At 57.4% G+C, this 19,926-nt stretch overlaps 2 protein-coding genes across 8 annotated transcripts; both read right to left on the bottom strand.

Moving 5' to 3' along the window:
- Positions 1-267: 267 nt before the first annotated feature.
- OSBPL7 (oxysterol binding protein like 7) lies at positions 268-12,238 on the bottom strand. Of its 6 annotated transcripts, none has more exons than XM_082604465.1 (25): positions 12,085-12,238; positions 11,483-11,562; positions 11,114-11,162; positions 10,704-10,858; positions 10,470-10,595; positions 10,242-10,295; positions 9,525-9,638; positions 9,059-9,169; positions 8,846-8,963; positions 8,068-8,171; positions 7,619-7,711; positions 7,402-7,534; positions 7,219-7,313; positions 6,941-7,036; positions 6,124-6,261; positions 5,482-5,575; positions 4,603-4,835; positions 4,320-4,457; positions 3,408-3,471; positions 3,240-3,318; positions 2,192-2,336; positions 1,962-2,106; positions 1,749-1,875; positions 1,416-1,538; positions 268-1,279 (listed from the first exon to the last, which is right to left on the bottom strand). In XM_082604465.1, the coding sequence occupies exons 2-25, from the start codon at positions 11,525-11,527 to the stop codon at positions 1,171-1,173; spliced, it is 2,688 nt and encodes an 895-aa protein (XP_082460591.1). In that variant the 5' UTR covers positions 11,528-11,562; positions 12,085-12,238; the 3' UTR covers positions 268-1,170. The 6 variants fall into 6 exon arrangements, 5 of the variants coding, with proteins under 5 accessions (XP_082460591.1, XP_082460592.1, XP_082460593.1 ...); XM_082604466.1 differs by having other exon boundaries at positions 4,603-4,832; XM_082604467.1 differs by lacking the exon at positions 6,941-7,036.
- A 2,019-nt stretch (positions 12,239-14,257) lies between these two features.
- Positions 14,258-19,918, bottom strand: MRPL10 (mitochondrial ribosomal protein L10). Of its 2 annotated transcripts, none has more exons than XM_082603721.1 (5): positions 19,819-19,918; positions 17,774-17,943; positions 16,368-16,532; positions 15,969-16,113; positions 14,258-15,251 (listed from the first exon to the last, which is right to left on the bottom strand). In XM_082603721.1, exons 1-5 carry the CDS (start codon positions 19,868-19,870, stop codon positions 14,995-14,997), a joined length of 789 nt encoding a protein of 262 aa, XP_082459847.1. In that variant the 5' UTR covers positions 19,871-19,918; the 3' UTR covers positions 14,258-14,994. The 2 variants fall into 2 exon arrangements, with proteins under 2 accessions (XP_082459847.1, XP_082459848.1); XM_082603722.1 differs by lacking the exon at positions 19,819-19,918 and adding an exon at positions 19,657-19,805.
- Between the last annotated feature and the right edge of the window lie 8 nt (positions 19,919-19,926).

Below are 19,926 nucleotides of genomic sequence, written 5' to 3'. Positions count from 1 at the left end.
TTAAAATATCACCCTGAAAGCCAGCATTAGAATGGAAGTGACTGGAGGCTCCAAGGATACTGCAGTAGTCCAGGCAAAGGTTGATAAGGGCCCAGCCTAAGCCAGGTGCAATCACGAGAAGGGGCCAGAGAGACACTGAGGCAGAACTGACAGGAGGTGAGGATTAAGGGAGAGAGATGACATTGGGTCTTTAGCCCAGGTGAGTGGGGAGCTATGGGCCTTCACCGGGCTTGAGCGCACGTGTTTTTCAATGAATGGTCACAGGCCAAAGTTTGGGACAGTCTTTACTGGAGTTTGGAATGTCATAGCAATTCACCTTAATCACAGGCAGACTGGTACAATGAGCAGCAATGCTGGCGGACCCCCGGCAGGGGACATCCGGCCTACACGAGGAATCCTGCTCGCCCGCAAGCAGTACACAGGCACACGCACACACTCTTCTACACAAACCAACACTCTCATGAGTGCCCGCTCAGTCCGGGTGGGTGAGAGGCCAGGCGCCCCTCCTGCCCTGTCTGCTCTGGGGGATCCACTGAGCTGAGACTGAAGGAAACCACTTGAGGACCAGGGACGAAGGAGCTGGCAGCTGCAGGCGTTTTGCAGTTTGGGAGAAGGAGATCCAGGAGGATAGGAGAAATGGCCAGGGCCAAGCGAAGGGAGCCCCTCTGGGCCAGGGCATGGGGAGAAGATGCTGGAGATGGGGTGTGGGAGGGACGGGGGTGGGAGAAAAGGCCATCCGCTTTCCTTCACTCACTCCAGCCTCACAGCTGGGGCCAGAGTCCTGGGCATAGGAATCCTGGGGAATGTCGAGGGGTCCCCTGTGTCCTAGGAAGGCACTGAAATGGGGAACAGATCCTGGAGGGCCTGGAGTCTCCCCCAAGTACCCCAGGGGGTAAGGAAGAGGGTTGACAGAGCAAGGAGGGTCTTACATGCTGGTTGTCTGGGACAACAAGACTGGGGAAGCACGAACACTGCTTCCCACCCCAAACAAGGGGTGGGGGATGGGCTGAGATGCAGCCCCTCTGGCCGGCAGAGGGGAGAGGGCCAGAGCCAGGGCTTCCCCTTTGCTCTCCAGGGCAGTGAGTGTGAGAGCCTGGCCTCGCCCATGTGTCCGTGGGGGGGGTGGGGGCAGGAGGGGGGGACCGGGGCCTCCTGCCCCTGGGGCCTGGGCTACCAGAGCACGGCCCCGTCCAGGTTCCCGTAGCCCGGCTCGGCCCGCAGCCGCCAGTATGTGTTGTTAGTCACCCACCACTCCTTCCCGCTGCTGTCTGTCTGCCGCCTGGGGGAAGGGGGCCGTGGAAGAAGAGGGGTGAACACCCAGCACTGAGGCCGGGGTCCCGAGACGCTGCCTTACACTGCCGGCCCCACTCAAAGCAGGAAGGGGCTAGTGGGGAGGAGGAGGGGGGCAGAGGCACCTGAAGAAGCGAGCCTGGTGGACAATGCTGTTCTCCTCCATCACCTTGCGCCTGTCTCGCTGAAGCTGCTCAATCCTTCTCTTCTGGGCCTCGGCGGCCTGTATGTTCCCCTCCTCCAGGTACCTGAGCATCCAGACTGCAGTCAGCGGAACTGCCTACTCTCAGAGGCCCCCAAATCCAAGGCCACTGGGCCTGCCCGGTTCTGCCCCCAAACGGGTCCCATCTCCCTGAGGCAACTCAAGGAAGGAAGGACACAGTCCCAGGTCTGGGTGGAAACCCACGTGGGGAGGGAGGAGCCCGGAGCTTCCGGAGCGGCACCCACCCGGCACTGACCTCTGGTCTGGCCGGAGCCGCGTGTCTGTGGAAGGCAGGGACCGCTTCAGCTCTGCCGTCAGCTCATTCAGCTCCAAAGCAAACTGAGTGAAGCCGAAGTTTCGCTCATAGTTTGGGGGCATTGAGTCTAGGGGGAAGGCAGGGGGCTGGGGCAGGTGGACTGTGCACAGCTGCCCTCACCTCTGCCCAGCCCGCCCCAAGCACCCCGCTTACTGGGTTTCCAGATGCACTGACCGCCCGGCGGGGGTCCCCGGTACAGCCCCTCGGGCCACTTCCCAAAGAGTCGGTGGAGGACGCGGCCGCTCCGGCTGAACACGGCGCCCTGCACCTCGTGGATGTTGGAGCTCCAGTACTTGGCCTGGGGTGGGGGTGGGACAGGGGGCTTAGGGAGGTGTCCCCTCCCCTTCCCCGGGGCGGACAGGTGGGGCAGGGAGGCCACCCACCTTGCAGAAGGTGATCTTGCAGTGGCAGGAGCTGTCCTGCGTGTTCCGGATGAGCACCTCCCCGTAGTGCTCAATCCAGCGCTGGCCGCTCAGGATGTTGTGAATGCAGGACGTCACCTTGTTCCACTCAAAGTGGTCCCCAAACCTGAGAGAGACAAAGCATGGCGGGGGGCAGCTGGCCGGCCCTGGGGAACAAGTGCCACCCTGAGCCGGGGAATGCCTGTCTCATCAGAGCAGGTCATGCGGGTCTGGGAAAGGAACCCTGGGGTCCTGGTTCCAGCTCACGGTCCTTCCGTGAAGGCCGACATATTTACGAAGCAAAGCAGCTTCACAGAAAGTATTCAACTAACACGTCTCCATCTGCTGAGAAAGCTCCAGAGTGCCTAAGTCACAGGGGTAAAAACATAGACGGGGTCCATGTCCCTGGGATGTATGTCTGTTCACATATATCAGCCTGTTTACTCCCCACTTCTGTCGAATATTACTTATTACTCTTATTTTATAGACGAGCAGACTCAAGGCTCTGAGGCGTCAAGTCTTTTTGCCGCTTGTCTAACTATTAAGTAGCAGAACCAAGACTCCCACCCAGGACTTCTGACCATGAAGTCCAGGGTCTTCCCCACCCCTGCACTGGCCTCTGGCTGCAGTTCCCCACCTATAACATGGCTAGATGAGGGTGCTTCAAATGTGGTTTGTGAGCCCTCCTGAAATCACTTCAGAATCACTTTAGGCGTGTGTGTGTGTGTGTGTGTGTGTGTGTGTGAATGGGTTACGGTGCACTGACTTGAAGTCTCAAATGCACTCCTTACTGTGAGTCATGGTCAAAAAGTGTGAAAGCCACTTGATCAGATGGCCTTGATGAGCCCTTCCAGCTCTAAGACTTTTCACCTTTGTTTATTGACAACTGCTGTTAACCCAGGTATAAATGTACAGACACTGTCCCACCCTGAGCAGCTTCACACCAGGCCTCTCTCTCCTGTCCCTCCCACCTCCCCATCCCAGCCCGGGGAGGAGGGCCTGTAGGCTGGGCCTGGCTGCCCGCACTCACCTGGGCAGGCTCACATTGACCATCCCCACAGGCACAATCTCCAGGGATTTGCCCCAGAACTTGTTCTTCCACTTCATGTCTGGAGTTGGGTGGGGGAAGGAGAGGTAAGACCAGAGAGTGTTCCAGCCCCTCCCCCTTCTGCGCTTCACCCCCAGCCCCATCCTTTACCTTGCCAGAATATGAAGTTCTCAGACTCCGCATGGCACGCCGAGATGGGGGGGTGGTGGGAGACCTTGATGAGCAAGGAAGTTTTCTAGAGGCTGCTCCTGAGGACCCTGGGGTCTGCTCCTGACCCCAGGCCCCCAACATCCCTCACCCCATCCCCAGTTCCCCAAGGAACCAGAAGACCAGTTCGTTCCAGGTCTCTTGTCTAGGTGTCCTTGGCCACCACCCAAATTCCGTCTCGCTCTCCTTCCCCACGAGGCCCCTACGTTCTCCCTTCTCCCTCCCTCCCCTCTAGGGCCCTCCATGCCGACCCTGTGCATGGTGCCCTCCAGAGACCCTGCCCAAGCCCTCTAGCAGTGACAGGTGGGGCCTCCACCCATGCCCTGCCTGAAAGCCAGCCCTCCCATGAGGACCCTCTTCCTTAATCATCTTCTCCCCCAGAGCTGATCATCACCCTGCGATCTCCACAACACACCCTTGGAAAACCTCGGCCTTGCCCTCGTTAGAACAGCTCCCCATCTGGAACCTTGAACTCAGGGACCCCAAGCCTGCCCTCCGTGCCTCTCCCCATCCCCTGGTGCCCACCACTGCCTGAGTGTTCTCTACAAAGTGCAATTCTAAGCATGTCACTCTACTGCTTAAAACTCTCCCGTGACTCCCCGTGGCCTTCAGGATTTAAAAACCAAGCAACCAATAGAGCTGAATAACCTCCTGTGAGCTTCCACAATCCCAGCTCTAGAACATGGTACAGTAACTCCTTGTTTGAAGTCTGTCTCCCCAAGGAGCGGGGAGCTCCCCCCTTGACTGCCCGACTGTCGGGTGTTCTCGCCCACGCCCTGGCCCCTTGAAACCCGGGTGTTCCCCGGCCTTGGCCACATGGCTGCCCCGACCAGCCCACTTCTTCCAGGGCCTCACCTGCTCACTGATGAAGCGGAAACCTCGGTCAGGCCGCTCGCACTCGTAGGTCTCCCCCAGGACGGGGTTGAAGGGCTTGCAGCCCGCCCGGTGGTACGTGGAGGAGTAGGCTGACACTGCGAAGGCTGCGATGTACACCTGCGGGGGGCGGGGCGCCGGGGGGTCAGAGGAGATGCCGTCCCGCCCCCACCCTACCATGAGCCAGGACGGGGGCCTGGGGTCGGCCCGGTAGACTGGATCCTGGGAGGCGGCCGAAGCCTGGGCGGGGGCGGGGCGGACCCACCATGCGCTCGCAGGGGTCGGTGGTACGGCTGGCCTGGTCCAGAAGGCTGCTGTACTCCAGCTCCTCGCAGAGCCGCTGCAGGGTGCTGAGCGGCTCATTGAGCTGCACGGGCATCGACACCTTGGACAGGTCCTTGCCGATGTTGTTCCGCAGGATGTTCCACAGGCTCACGTCGGCCCCGGGCCCACTGGCCGCAGGTAGGCATCGGCGGCGGGGTGGTCCCACGGCTCCTGCTGGAACACAACCCCGGGGCCAACCCCCCTGTCACTCTGCCCTGGGCACCTCGCATCCAGGCCCATGGCCTCCCGAGCTCCTGAGGTGCTCCTAGGTCTGCTCGCTCCCAGGCCCCAGGCTCGACTCACTATGGGGCAGGCGGCTGGGGGGGCGATGGGGGGTGGTGGGGAGTGGTTAATTCTTGATGAGCTCCTGGGGATTTAGGTGAGCAGCAGAGTTAAGAACCAGAGGACAGTTCCCACTGTTGGAAACAGAAACCCTGCACCCCAGAAGCCCTTCCTGAGTCTCACCCTTGGCTTCTGCTCAGTTTCATAAGCACAGAAACCAATGTCAAAATTATTCAGCCCATTTTATAGACGAGGAAACAGGCTCCAAGAAGGAAAATGACACGTACAAAGCCACACTGCTAAAAAGCGGGCCCTTCTGCTTATCAGGCCCATGCAAGCCTTCGCAGAAGCCCAGAGTGAAGGCTAGCCCCAGGCTGAGCCTGCCCCACCTCCAGGGCCGCCCCTGGAGTCAGCACCTGAAGCCATTAGCCCACCAGTACTACAAGGGACTACTTCCCAAGGGGCCGGGGCCTGGGCCTGGACAAACCCCGTTGCTGTGCCCACCTCCAGCCCTCCCTCCCGCCCGTCTGGCTGGCACCTTTCTGACAGCGCTCAGCTCCCCTGAGGTCGAGGACCTCCTCGGACAGGCTGGTGGTGACTTCACTGGTGCACGACTCCTCCTCCTCTGAGCCCTGGGCCAGGGACAGATGACAGGCTGGGCAGACTAGGCCTCCCCCAGGCAGCTGGACAGTGCCCAGGGCCTGGCAAGAATCTGCCCAGCTAGCCCTTTGGTGGGAAGGGGAAGAGAATATATTTGGGAGGGTCTGAGCCCTAAGACACTGCCCTGGGAGGCCTGGCATCATGGTGTGCCCTGACACCTCGGGAGGGAGAGGGCCTGGCCTTACAACTAGCAGGGAGATGGCTCAGGGACTTGGTGGGACACTAAGGGAAGGGAAGCTGGGGATTACTGGGATTCAGAGTCAAGGGAGTGCTAAGGCTGAAACAGGTCACAGAAAGATGGCGGGGTGCAGCTGAGGCAGCATGTTCAGTAGAACCCATGGGGATGGAGCACATCAAACTGGAAGAAGGGTCCCCAGCAGAGATTTCTACGCAGGGCCACACAAACCCAGCAGATCTGGACGTGTTCCCAGGGAAGTGGCCGAGGTGGTCAGAAAGGACTTGGGAATCTACAGGTTCCAGTCTCCCGGGACCCCACCCCTCTATTCCCAGGGTCCCTCACCTCATTCTCAGAAGAGCTGGCAGACAGGAGAACCTCACAGGCATCAAAGAACTCTGTGTGGGAATCAGCGAGGGAAAGGACGCTGCTCTGGGACAGCTGGGGGGTCAGCTCTCGTCCCTTCATGTACAGAGCTTCTTGCTGTGGGAGCGGGACAGGTGTCAGGCCCAAGGCCCAGCCGGGAGAGTCAGGCAGGGCTCCCCTGGCCTGACAGCTCCCTTGTGAGGGAAGTGTGACTGGGGACTTTTTCTATCTGAGTCTGAGACCTGCTGAGCAGGAGAAGATGTGGAGGGGAGCGAGTGTAGCAGGGTAGGAAGGCCTGGTGGAAAGATCCCGGCCTGGAAGTGAGGAGACATGGGCTCCACAATAACTGCTTACACTGCCTGGGCACTGACTCTGAGCCCGGCTCCAAGCCCTTTGCGTGTATCAACTCCATCAATCCCAACACTCACCCTACCAGGTAGGTGCAATTATTACCCCCACTTTGCAGATTAGGACACTGAGGCTCTGGGTCATGAAGCCAGCATACAGTGGAGCCAGATTCAAACCCATGTAGTACGGGAGCCTGGGCCCATCAATTAGATCCTCTGAGTCTCAGTCTCCTCATCTGTGAACTTGAGGGTAACAATCACTGCCTCATGGGACTCTGACTTAAAAGTAAAAGCACTCTGCACGCTGTTAAGAAATGACCCACATGTGGCTGCTGCCTGTGTTCCGTGAAAGGGGCTGGAGTTTCAGGTCTGAAAGCCAACCACGCCTTCACTTCTGCTGAGAAAGAAGGCCCAGAGGAATGGTCCCCACAGCCCACCCCGGCTCCCACCTCCTCGGGGTTGAGGGAGCTGAAGGAGTCTGCAGTGGTGTCGGAAGACACGGACAGCGAATGGAGGCGCCTCGGGCCGGCTGCGGCCTCAGAGACCTGCAGGGAGAGGGTGAGGGCACAGGTGCCGGGATGGGGCGGGTGAAGCCCTCCCCAGCCTGCCAGGCACAGCCTGCCTCCTCCAACCTCCCTTCCCGGCCCAGGTCCGCGACCACACCCAGGCCTGCAGTCCTCGGGCTCGGGCCCACTCCTCCCACTGGCCACCCTGCCCCCAGCCTCACCCCCAGCCTGGACGGCTCCGAACCCTGGTGCAGGTCCCTCAGTCGGTCCCGTTCAGTGGTGAGGGCGGCCAGGACACTGCTGAGCGAGCTGTGCACTGTGGGGGCAGGCCGGCCATCAGACTCCCTTCCTCTCCCTCTCCCTCTCCCCGCCTGCCCCCAGCCACCCCCAGGGCACGCACTCACCCTTCTGAGCCAGGGCCCAGAAACTGCGCTGCACGTGGGCATAGTCTGGGGGTGGCAGCCCGCGGGGGCCCGAGGGGTCCCGGGACTCCAGGTAGCGAGACAGGTTGGGAACAGAGCCGTGGAGACGACCCACCTGTAGGCGAAGGGGAGGGTTTGAAGGGCGCAGCCTCCTTCAGAGCCTCCCACCCAGCATCTCGGGGCCCACACCCCAGCTCACCCGCCCGATGGTGTCGTCCTTGGCAAAGCTCTGTGTGCACCATATGCGGCTGGTCCGCTTCCCCTTCTTGGGTCTCTCGGTCGTCACCGAGGCCTGGCAAGTCGAGGTGAGGGAGTTTCAGTCTCAGGGTGGGGAAGACCACCAGAGCCGGGAGAGAGGCAGACGGTCATGGAGGAGGGCGCACAGACACCAGCATCCCGGAGGCAGAAGACCGACAGCCTGGCAGCCGCCCGGGCACAGGAGGAAGGAGGGGTCGCTCCAAAGGGGCAGAAAGACAACCCTGAGGCGGTCTGGACACGGTGGGGAGGGGCAACGGGGAGATGGTGGCTCTCCAGGAAACCGCAGCATATAAGGGGGACTGGGGACCTGTCCGGGGAAGTGACGGAGATGAAGACAGCGAGAGCGGAGAGAGCCCTGGGCGGGCCCCTTCCTCCTCCCGTGGACCTTACCTGGTGTGTGGGGATAACAGGGGCTGAGGGGATCCGGGGCAGGGACTCCAGGCTCTGGAGGAGTCTGTGGAGTTCCTGGAGCTTCCCCTGACACTCAGAGAGCTCTGTGGGAAGGATGAATGAGGAAGTCCCTCTCCCAACACTGGCCAGGCCCCCCAGTCTGCCCCTTAGCTTCCCTTCCTCCTCCAAAGACGTCACCGGCAGCCACGGAAATCCCGACACTGGCTGCCCTCCCCCCACTCACGAGCCCAAAGCAGTTCCCAGCTCCCACCCTTTGGTCTGGCCTCACGGGAGTGCCCGCACCCCAATCTGCACTGTCCCCAGACCACACCTTACCTCGGCCGCCTCCACACAGGCCAGGGGGCTCCCACTCTTGCTCTCCCCCCTTGGTTTGCATTTCCCTCTCCCAGGCCAGCAGCACAGCCTGCAACTCCAGGAATCCGGTTCTAGTCCACACCCCTTCCCTGGCACTACTCCTCAGGACCCCTCCCTGCGTTGGCATTCTGGATCTTCTTTTTCATGAGTCCTGGCCCTGTGTCCGGGTCTGTCTATATGCCTAGAGCACGAGCCCCACCATTCTCTGTAAGCCTGAGGCTCCCCAGGGCAGGGCCCTAGGAGACCTGATCAGCCTAGAGGCGGAGGCTGCCTCCCCCATCAGACTGGGGCTCCCAGAGGCAGGGATGGAGGTAACATTTTCTCCTCCTTGTGACTGCTGGTGCCACCTAGATGCAATAGCATGGGCCCTCCCCACGGAGGCGCAGTGCCAGGGGCCCCTCACCATGAGAGCAGCGGTCTAACCCATCACTGTCCCTCAGCCAGGAAGACACCTTCTCCCGAGGTCCAACCCCTGGCAGAGCTGAGGCACTACCCGCTGCCGGAAGCTGGGCACCAGGAACCTGTGGGGTGAGTCAAGGGTCAGGAAGGTGCCTGCCTCCCTGAGTCTCATCCTGAATCCCCACATCACCTGTCGCTGCCCCAGGGCCCATCTTACCTTCCGGTGAGTGGTGCTGGGCAGCAGGCTTCGGGGCACATCCAGGTGCTGGGCCAGGCGGTGGGCACGCAGCTGAGCCACCCAGCTCTGGAACAGGTCCTGGGATTTGATCTGCAGAGGTGATGGAGAAGGGGAGGGATGCATGAAAGGAAGGATTGCTTTCTAGGGGCAAGAAGTTGGGGCTCTGGTCCGCAGGCAGGCAGGGTCTCTCCCTATAGCACACAGCTTGTGCAAAGGTCCCTCGCGGGGAGGCAGGAACAGCTTCTGCAGGTGTCCAAGCCTTCAGCTCTGTTCCTGTTCACACAACAACCAACAGGGCCAGTTTGCCATTGGCTATTGTACATGGTAGGAACTCCCTTCTGGTCAAACTCAGACAGACCCTCGACTCCTGTCCCTCTCTCCTGCGTGCCCCAGTGCCTCTGACAGGCTGGGGGCCAAGCCACCACCTGGCTCCCAGGGACGTCACCTTGAGGTGGTAGATGTTGTCTTCAGCGTCAAGGTCAATGCGCTGGGCCTTTTTGTTGATGGACATGACCGACAGTCGGACATCAATGGAGCCATGGAGCTTCCCCTTGGTGATCTGGGGTGGAGAGATCGGAGGGGGACTGGTTTTAGGCCACCAGGGCCACCATCACTGAGGTCATGCTAGGCTCAAGGGCCAGGTAGCAGGTTCACCCTCATGCCTAAGTCACAGTATCAGCAGGACTTGTCAGTCGTCCTCCTGCGCACAGGACACCCCGCTACGTCAAGTCACAATCTGAGCTCTAGGCAGTCACAGACTGAGGAAAACTTTTCCCACCCTCAGGAATCTGCGAGGCTGAGAAAGGAGCACCTCCTTGGAGAGAGCCTGGGTGTCTAGGCCTTTAGTTCCTTGTTCCTGCAAGAGCAGAGGACAAGGACGAGGATGATAAAGCTCCCATGTCTTGGGTACTTATTTTATGCCTGGCACTGTCCTGAGAGCCCTCACCAAGACAAAGACTCTATAAATGGGTGGCTGCACTCTGTCCACCGTAGAGATGAGGAGCTGAGGCCCAGGGAAGTAACCTGCCCGAGACCCCACACCCAATAATTGGTGTCCCTAGGATTCAGACCCTGCTCTGGGGGATTCCAGAAGCCCCCTGCCCGCGCAGGGCACTCTGGGGCCAAACTCCTCCCTCGTCCCCCAGCCGAGGCCCTGACTCACATCTTGCCGAGTCGTTGCATAGTGAAGGATCCCATCCTCGAGCACAAAGTATCTCTGTGACGTTGCCCAGAAGGGACCGGGCCCGGGGGGCAGAGAGGAAAGGATGTGGGGAGAGAGCAACCATACAGAAGTTTCTTCTGACACACGAACACCCTGTACCGCCCGGCAACCCCACACACGCCCGTCCGGCGCCCCCATGTGGCCCCTCCCTTTGCCCCGCCTCCTTACCTTGTGCCAGCCCTTCAGAGGCCACTTCCTCTTCTTGAGCAGGTGGCCTTCCTGCCTCTCGGGCATGATACCCTCTGCCCCCAGCCGGCCCCGAGGCTCCTCCACTACCTCCCACAGCTCGGAGGTCTGCAGTCCAGGACAGAGTCGGGGAGCGGCCAGTGAAGCGACCACCTCTGCCTTTTTCCCCTGGGGGCCAAGCTCGGCGCGCCCACTGCCTGCTCCCCACCCTCAGACCTGCTGGGCATTGCTGGGCTTGGCGGACTGTGTGCTCTCAGCCAGGGAGGGAGGGTCCCGCTCTTGGAAGTCCATGGGGAAGGGAGTGGCCACTCCCTGCTGAGGACGTAGAGAAGAGTGGAAGGGGAAAGATGTCACCTTGTCCTGAGGGGGCCCTTGAAGCAGAGAGAGACCCTGTTAGCACAGACTCGGCTATCCCCTTCCCCACCTCCAGCCCCTCTTGCACCCTCTGGGATGAGAGCCCCTGAGCACATCTTCTGCTCACCTGCCACACCTCTCCCAAGCCTGTCCCCATCCCACTCTGGGCAGGTCTCTGCGCCCGCCGCCCAGAGAGGTGGAGCGCGCAGCGGGCAGGCCGGCGCCAAAAGAAAACCTCGAAAAGTCAGCCCTGCCCCACCTTCGGCACTCACGCATTCCCCAGCTCCAGGAGACACTCCTGTGTTTTCTCTGGAGGATTCCCTGGGGGTAATCAGAGGTGAGGCGGGGGAGGGAAGGAAGAGGCTCCAAAACAGGACAGAGGGATCCAGAGACTGGACAGTGAGATCTCAGCCCAGCTCCTCTCCCGCCAGGACCCCTGTGACCCCAGCACCACGGCAGGAGGCTCCTCGGCCCTCATCCCTTTACAGAGCCCCCCAGCCTCTTGACCCCAGCGCCCCACCAATTGGCCTCCATATCCTCTAGTTCCTGGGCTCCCATTTTTCTGCCTGAGGAAACTGAGGCCTGAGACAGCCCGCATTTCCCCCTGTGCCTCCCATCAATAGCCCCCTTAGGATGCCCACCTCGGACTCTCTGTCCCCCTGTGCCCCAAGCCTCCTTTCTTTCATCCCCGTCCCTGGGGCTCCTGAGAAGTGCCATCCACCTGGAGAGAGCAGGGGACGGGCCATTGGAGACACATGCCGAGGACCGCACGGGTCCGGCAGCAGTGCCCACAGGCGCCCTTGGCACCAGCCCTGGTCATCCTGGCTCCACGGGGAGATCAATAATGCATGAGGCTCTGTGTGTGTGAGACGGGGGAGGGGACTGGAGGGGCAAGGTTGGCCTGAGGCTGGGGAAGCAGCCCAGATCTTCCGGTGGAGCTGAGGCCAGGAGGGGACAGGGACGTGGTGGGGTGCGGGTGGCCAGGAGGTCAGGGCAGAGGGGCCTAGGCTACCGGAGGCTAACCTGGGGGGAAACTCCTACATTCAGCCACTGAAAGTTAACAAACTCTGCCAGTGTTCTGGGTGTCTCTGTGCCCTTCTCCTGGCCCCGTGGGATCCTGGCCCCTCACTGCTTGCGGGTGGAGGGGAGGCTCTGTTAGCACAGGATGCAGGTCGAGGGGAGCCAGGTGGATGCCCCCTTTCCACCTCCATTCCCGCCCTCATCTCTGGAAGAGCAGACCCACCAGCTTCAGGTGAATGTCTCCTTCTTGGGGAATGTCAGCTGATGCCAGCGCGGCCCCCTTACCCCAGGGTCCATGGACACCAGTGCTCCTTGGCCCGCGCACCGCTCCGCCTCTGAGTCACCGTCTCCGAGCCGCCAGCTCCCTGCTCATGGACCTGAGCAGTGGCGGCAGCTGCAGCAGGAACCAGGAAGGAAGGAGACGTCGGAGCCTCCCCTCTAGCCGGATCTCCTCACCTCCCCCTCCCGCGGCCCCTCCTCCAGCCAAACTCCGGGCAGCCGCTCAGCTCTGCCCCCCTGCTCCCCGGAGGACTCAGGGCTGAGCCGACTCCCCAGCGCCCAGAAAGCTTGGGAGTGGGAGCAGAGTCCCCAGTGGGCACAGCTCCAGACAGACCACAGAGGACTAGGGAGCTGCTGGCCCCAAGCTAGTGCTGGTGAAGAATTCGCTCACACTAGCATGGCCTTGACCCCAGTTAGTACCCAAGGCCATTTCCTTATTAACCCCTGCCTCTCGTTTTACATCTGAAAATAGATTGTGGAATTGGGGGCCAGCAAAGCTTTCAGGTTGACAGGGAGGGAGGGATGCCCCTATGGAACCACAACTGGCAGTGCCAAAGGCAGTCAGCAGGGCAACGTTCGAGAGAACCACAGTGAGGCTGTCATTGGGGGTGATGTCCCACCAGGTCAGGACCCATGGGGGCCAGAAGCACCTATATGGTAAGACACCCCACCCCCCCCACCCCCCGCCTACCAAGTCTTTGGATGGGGAGCAGGTCTGGGGCAGTAACCACCTGGCTGTTAAAAGGCTAGCTGGAGCCAACTCTGGTACCCTTGGCCTCCCTTTCTGAATACCTCTGCCCTTCTGCTGGAGTACTGTGTGCAGCTGCTCAATTCTAATGAAAAATTACCTCTCGAGAAAGGTCTAGAATTCATTCAAATGAATACGAACTGGACTGACAGCTTTAAGTGCAGTGCAGCCACTTTCTGGAAAGTGGGTTTAATGCTGTGGCTTCAGGCAACGCCAGCAGGCGAAGGATGCCATTCGAGGTTCTTCTTTGATTCCCAGTATGACATAGGCCACTTCCCCAGCCAGCTGTCCCATGGGCCTTGGCTTACACATCTCTCAGGAGATGCCTGCTCTCTTCCATTCAGAACCTCAGCAGTCCCTGCCACCCCAGGAGGGCGTTGTTAGCACCTGGCAGGGTCCTGGGAGTCAGGGAGAGCACTGGGCAGCACTAGCCAGACCAGCTCTGGCATCCAGGAGCCTCAAGGGCCTTTTAATTCAATTCCTATTGATTGAGCATCCCTGGGCGAATGGCACAGAGCTGGGCACTGTGGAAAGTTGGTCCTGAACTGGGGAAGGAAAAGCCGCTGCAGATCATCATGGCCAGAGCAGTGTCTGCCCAGGACTAAGGAAGCTGTGGCACTGCCCCCAGAGCAATGATCACCAACCAACTCCCCACATCACCCGTGTCCACCCGGAATGCGCTCCAATCAAGGACAAGGGTAGGCTTCTAGTCATACACCGCCTCTCCATTAAAAACCTCCAGTTCCCTGAGACTTGGATGAGGCCTCCTACTCAAGAGCCCCGACCCCCTTATTAAAACAGAATCCTGGCTTTCCCTCAGCTCCTTTTTTTTTTTTTTTAATAAATTTATTTTATTTTTGGCTGCGTTGGATCTTCGTTGCTGGACGCGGGCTTTCTCTAGTTGCGGCGAGCGGGGGCTACTCTTCGTTGCGGTGCACAGCCTTCTCATTGTGGTGGCTTCTTTTGTTGCAGAGCATGGGCTCTAGGTGCGTGGGCTTCAGTAGTTGCAGCATGTGGGCTCAGTAGTTGTGGCGTGGGCTCTACAGTGCACGCTCAGTAGCTGTGGCACACGGGCTTAGTTGCTCCGTGGCATGTGGGATCTTCCCAGACCAGGGCTCAAACCTGTGTCCCCTGCATTGGCAGGTGGATTTTTAACTACTGCGCCACCAGGGAAGTCCCAGCTCTTTTGTTTTGAACCACCTGAGATGTGTCAGATACTGGACAAAGTGGGCAGCTGCCTTCAAAAGGACAAGCATTTAAGCAATGCCATTTGTGGGAGCAGGTACAGGGAGGTAACAGGCTTGGACAGGGGAAGAGGAAGGATTTCCTAGGAAGAGAAGTGAGTCAGAGATGACCTTGGGAGTAAGTCTACAGGGAGGATAAGCTTGTCAACAGCAAAACACAGTAAGTAAAATGCATTTCACTTTATCATAAAGCAGTGCTCCAAACTTTTCCACGACATGGCACACCCTGAGGGTGCAGAATTAACACCCAAGCACACTTGGGACCCTAATGAAAAAGCTCTAGTGTAGAAAACCAGGGCAGCATCTTCAGAGCAGGAAGAGCCTGGTTCAGTCCCTGTGCTGCCTCTTACCAACAGCATGGCCTCGGGCGGGCTATTCAACTTCTCCTCCCCTTAGTCTTCCTCTCTGTGAAATGGGGATAACATGTGAGAAATACAGGATCTAGCACGTGTAAAGGGAGCCTGGCATAGTAGGCTCTCAACAGATGCCACTCTCAGCACAATTAATTACTCAGTTGAGCTATTCTGGCACACTGGAGCCACGAGGGGATAGGCTGGGAGGCGCGTGCAGCAAGGGACAGTGAACACAGAAACCAAAGGCTTCTCCGCCTTGGACCTGGAGAGCGGAAAGAGACCGCTGCTATCAGGTCCCAAGTTGGGAAAACTAGGGACAAAACAGTGATTACGAGCCGCCTCCATCCTGAAATGGGATCCCTCTGCATCTCTGGGTTGCCATGTACTGGACGAGATCTTTGTCAGTGAAAGCCAGGTGACAAATGCCACTCCCCACCCCAAGTTCCCCATATCTCCAACAGCCAACGGGGCAGAGTGTATTTATGGGCAGGCTGGGTACAAGAGACTGGCTACGAGTCCGGAACAGGGTCGGGAGGATCCGGCTGCCCACTGGCTGGCACGACAGGGTCCTCCTCGTGTTGCTGTCTGACGTACTGATCCAGCAGGGCAGTCAGCCGGAGGGGCTGGTGCTGAAGCAGGGAGTGGGTCTGGGCCGTGAGGAGGGTAAGTCCTCCTACCAGCTCCCCCTGCACCAGGGCCAGGCTGGGGAGTTTGGAGTAGTTGATGAAGCCCTGCCTGCTGAGGATGGTGTCATCAATGCAGCCACCTGGAAGAACACAGGATCAGCGAGGCTCCCACAAATGCTTTTCTTCTCCAAAAACAATGGTCCAACCCTAGGAATTTGCTCTCCATTGCCCTTTTCTACCTCCCAGCCTTCCCCCAAATCTGGTTCCCACTTGTGCCCCGCCCCACTCCCACTGTTTCAGATCAATCCTCTCCCTTTCTTCCTAACTCTTCCCTAGAAAACCCTTACATAATACATCTACCTGGTCCAAGCCCCACTACGTCACTGTTTCCTAAACTTCCTTGAAGAACCATGGAGTGTGTGTTTGGGGCGGGGGTCGGGGGGAGAGCCTGTATTATAAACACGGATTCCTGCCCCCCAACACAGACCTGTGAAATCAGGATTCTCTGAAAGAAGCACCTCCAGGGATTCTCAGCATCAGGGAGTCTAGGAAACATTGCTCACTGTCCCTCAGCACCCTTCACTTGGGCTGTTTGTCTTAAGTATCTTTGTCTTTGTGGGTTTCAACACCCACTACCCCCTTACTAGACTCAAGGTGTCTGAACTTCCCCTCCGTGGAGTGACACACACAAGCAGCCCTCATCAAATGGTGCTACTGACGCAGGCTCCATCGTGAGAGGGGGTCCCCTCCAAGCATGTCCACATTTTTACCCACACAAGCCTTGAAGAGGGCACCAGGCTGCTCTAGCACCCACTCCTCTTCACCCTCACCCCCAACTGGCAGGGGGGCTTGCTCACCCAACAGCGGCAGGAAAGGCACACTCTTCAAGATTCGCACCATCTCCTTGACCTTGGGCTCTTCACTGACCAGCAGCAGGTTGTGCCCCACAAAAAGGGGCAGCAAACTTGGGTACTTGGAATCTTCCAGGAAGGACCTCAGGATCTGGAACAGCAAGAAAGAAGGGCTTACTGGGGTCGAGTAGGAGAAAGAGTCACCCACCTTGGTCACAGGCCACACGAGGCTGAGGGCTCAAGCTGAGGGTCTGTTCAAACCCTCATCACAGATTAGGCCCCGGACTAGAGGGCTGCTGTGGCAGGGAGGAGTCGGGAGTGCCGTATCTTGGGAGAGATGCTGGGGTCTGAGATGGGGGTGAGGGAGGGGAATACGGCAACCCACGCCAGGGGGCCATCCTCTACCTGGTTGGGGAAGACCTTCATCAGGATCTTGTGCTTCCGCAGCCGGTGCCGCATGAGAAGCTTGTCCTCCGCGCTCAGAGCCACATTCTGGCAGACAGCTATCATTCGGTTGTCTCGGAAAACTGCTGCTATCTCCTGATGGAGGAGCCGGATGAGGCCTGTCTCCTGCAGTCAGAAAGGGAGGACCAAGGGGACGTAAAATGCCCCGACTCCTTACACCCCTTACTCCCTCAGGGACAGGCGCTGGAGCTCCCAGTGATGCCCTAACGAAGATCAGGGTACAGGCAGGAGAGTTGGGCCCCTGACTCTGAGACATGTTCTATCTCCCACTCCATCCTTTCATTTCCATTTGATAACCACAGGCTTACAACAGTGTTTTTATTTTTTTAATTTTTAAAAATTTTATTATTGGGACATCCCTGGTGGTCCAGTGGGTAAGACTCTGCGCTCCCAATGCAGGGGGCCTGGGTTTGATCCCTGGTCAGGGAACCAGATCCTGCATGCATGCTGCAACTAAGAGGTCCACATGCCGCAACTAAAGAAGCCCCCAGGCTGCAAGGAAGGTCCCATGTGTCGCAACAAAGACAAGGTGCAGCCTAAATAAGTAAATAAATATATATTTTAAAGTTTTTGTTATTATACTTTTTGGCTGCATTGTGTGGCTTGTGGGATCTTAGTTTCCCAACCAGGGATTGAACCCAGGCCTTCGGCAGTGAAAGCATGGAGTCTTAACCACTGGACTGCCAGGAAATTCCCTACAGCAGTGTTTTTAGAACCTGAGAACGCTCAGTCCCCTTGAACTGGACAGCAGTCTGACTCAGCAAACATTATTTTGATAATAATACTGTCAAAATCATTTAATTATCCCTGACACTGTACTCATGCTGAATTATTTTACCAATTATAAATATAAGATTATTTTTTCAATGTTAATTCAAAATTGAGGCATTTTCACAGAACAAGACTTCATTTTCTCAAGACAGTGTTTCTCAAAGTTGAGAACTTGTGGAGCTGAGAACCACCATGAAGTTACCAATTCTCCACTGGTCTTTCTGTCCTTTTTCAAGGACAAAAAACCTCGTATTGTTCCTCTAAGAAAACATGGAAGCTTCAAGACGGGAGTGATGCTCTCTCCTACCTCCGCCTGTGTGGAGAGCTTTCACATACACATTTTTGGAGACAGGAATGAAGGAAATCCAGGGGCCCTGTCCAACCACGGAGCCCAAAAGGCCGACGCAGAATCAAGTGCAGATTTCATCTGAAAGTATCTGGACTACAGGGTCAAAGTGGGGAAGAAATGATGTGGATGACCATGTCCTCGAGTGCTACTTCATTATGGCCACAGAGACAAGATCACTTTAATCCACCATCCCACCACCAGGCGACATGCCCAGCCTGTTTCTTACCTCCTGGGGGGGCCTGGGAGGGGGCGGCAGGCATCTGGGGTTGACAGCAGGTTTGGGGGGGATATACTGAGTCACAGCCATCAGCTTCTGCCGTTCAAAGTGCATCACACGACGGTGACGGGTAACAGCCTTGGAGCCATAGCGGACAAGCTGGCAGGTGGGCAGCTGGCCTGGGAGACGAAACAGCCATATGGTGAGAAGCAGCCTCTTTGTCTGCACCAGATGGACAAAACCCACCCCCTAGGCACAGACAACCAGAGTTCACAGAGCTAGCCTCAGCGCTGAGTGGGACAAGGAACTCTGCTAGAAAGCCTGAATCCCCGAACCATCTCTTCTCTTTAATTGGTGACTAAGGTCAGGTGCTTGATCCTTGGAGGTGCCCATTTCTCCAGCTCTTTATGAACAGAGATAAGGAAAAAATGAGAACAAGGAAGAAAGTATTTTGAATACATTTTAAAAAGGAGGAGAGAGTTGGGCAAACATTTTCTTAAATGACCGAACAAAAATTTTAAGTTTGAGAGCCATATGGCCTATCGCTACTGCTCAACTCTGCCACTGTATGATGGAAGTAGCCACAGACAATATGTAAACAAACAGATGTAGCTGTTCCAATACAACTACGTAGGAAAGATGGTGACCAGCCCTGCCATAGTTTGCCAACCCCTGCTGTAAGCCAGTGGTTCTCAAAGTGTGCACCAACCAGCACCCCTCCCCAACCCAACATCAGCATCACCCAGGAACTTGTTAGAAAATCAAGTTCTCGGGCCCCATCCTAGATCTACTGAGTCAGTGGCTCTGGAGCGGAGCCCAGAAAACAGTATTAACAAGCCCTCCAAGTGATGCTGATGCTGGCTAAAGTTTGAGAACCACTGTCTACGCATTGCTCCTTCCCCCATGATTTGAAGCAAGAAGAAAAGTTATACTGTTCTCACAGCTCCCCCAAACAAGTCTCCCTCCTCTCTATGCTTTTTGTTTACAGGCATCGCTGGAGAGCACCCCTCAGAAGACAAGGGAGCCACTCGAAAGCCCTAAGCCAAGGTAACCGCTTCACGCTCAACAAAAGGACCCAAGCTAGAGCTTCCCACTTTCAGCCCTTCCCGAGGCCGGAATGGGATCTCAGAGAAAGGTGCAGCCAGAAGGTGGCTCTAACAGAGAGCATGGAGATTTGCTTAAGTGAGAGGTTTTCTTGCCAGTGGCCACAAAACCTAACTGTTAAGTTACATCAGATGGAACAAGATTTTTCAAAAATTTTTGCAGTTTTATTGAGATATAATTGACACACATGGAACCAGATTTTAATCTCTCTTCTGCCACTTACTAGCTGTGACCTTGACCAGTCACTCAATTGGTCTAAACTTGAGTTTCTTCATCTGTAAAGAGGGGAAGATAATGCCTTCTTCAAAGGACGCTTTAAGGTTTAAATGAAATCATACATGTAAAGTACTTATCACTGTGCCTGACCTATATTACGTACTCAAAATCATTCATTAAACAAATATCTATAGCATGCCTATTAACGTCAGGCACCATGCCACATGCTGGCTATGCTGAATGAACACGGGCACTGCCACTACGGAGTTTATAGTCTAATAGAGAAAACAACAAATAAAGAAATGCTAAACTAGACTGTGATAAGGCGAAGGGGTCAATAAACAGGGTGAGAGATACAGATTTAACAGGGGAAACCTTTGCGGAGGGTGGCGAGGGAAGGCCTGAGATGACATTTAGGCTGAGACCTTAAGGAATCTCTGGAGGCAGAAAGAGCTGGGTGGTGGGCTAGAGAAACCCCAAACAAGGCAGGGGGACTGGGGCGTCGAGAATAAATCCTGTGGTTGTCGCTGACGTTTTGCTGTGTTGTCGTTATTACTAGAGTCTGGACTCACAGGAAATTAGATGGGGGAAGGAGGCCGGCGAGCTAGCTGGGGTCAGGGGTCATCAGGAGGTGTCTGGGATCAGAGATTTCGGGAGGGGATTAGTAGTAGAGGAGGGAGACGAGTAGAGAGCATCGGTCGGAACGCGCCGAGAAGACGTGGGCCGCTCCTTACCCGCCTGGGGCAGGAGACCCCCTCGCAGCGTCCCAGCCACGGCCGCAGCCATCGCCACCGGAAGAACGGCCGGGAGCCCAGCGAAACGGAAGGAGCTAAGGATTGTGG

The sequence above is a fragment of the Mesoplodon mirus genome, assembly GCF_964341445.2.
Source record: "Mesoplodon mirus genome assembly, chromosome: 18".
NCBI classification, from domain to species: Eukaryota; Metazoa; Chordata; class Mammalia; order Artiodactyla; family Ziphiidae; genus Mesoplodon; species Mesoplodon mirus.
This window is presented reverse-complemented; position numbering and strand designations above follow the sequence as displayed.

What these genes read in the sequence shown, in the direction of transcription:
- MRPL10 (XM_082603721.1), bottom strand. Translation starts at nt 19,870, where the DNA reads ATGGCTGCGGCCGTGGCTGGGACGCTGCGAGGGGGTCTCCTGCCCCAG. An exon ending in CTCCCAGGCCCCCCCAGGAG is followed by an intron (nt 16,533 to 17,773) that starts GTAAGAAACAGG and finishes TTCTGACTGCAG; the next exon opens with GAGACAGGCCTCATCCGGCT. An exon ending in TGAAGGTCTTCCCCAACCAG is followed by an intron (nt 16,114 to 16,367) that starts GTAGAGGATGGC and finishes TTGCTGTTCCAG; the next exon opens with ATCCTGAGGTCCTTCCTGGA.
- OSBPL7 (XM_082604465.1), bottom strand. Translation starts at nt 11,527, where the DNA reads ATGAAAGAAAGGAGGCTTGGGGCACAGGGGGACAGAGAGTCCGAG. An exon ending in GCTCCCTCAACCCCGAGGAG is followed by an intron (nt 6,262 to 6,940) that starts GTGGGAGCCGGG and finishes CCGCTCCCACAG; the next exon opens with CAAGAAGCTCTGTACATGAA. An exon ending in AGCTGAGCGCTGTCAGAAAG is followed by an intron (nt 4,836 to 5,481) that starts GTGCCAGCCAGA and finishes GTTGTGTTCCAG; the next exon opens with CAGGAGCCGTGGGACCACCC.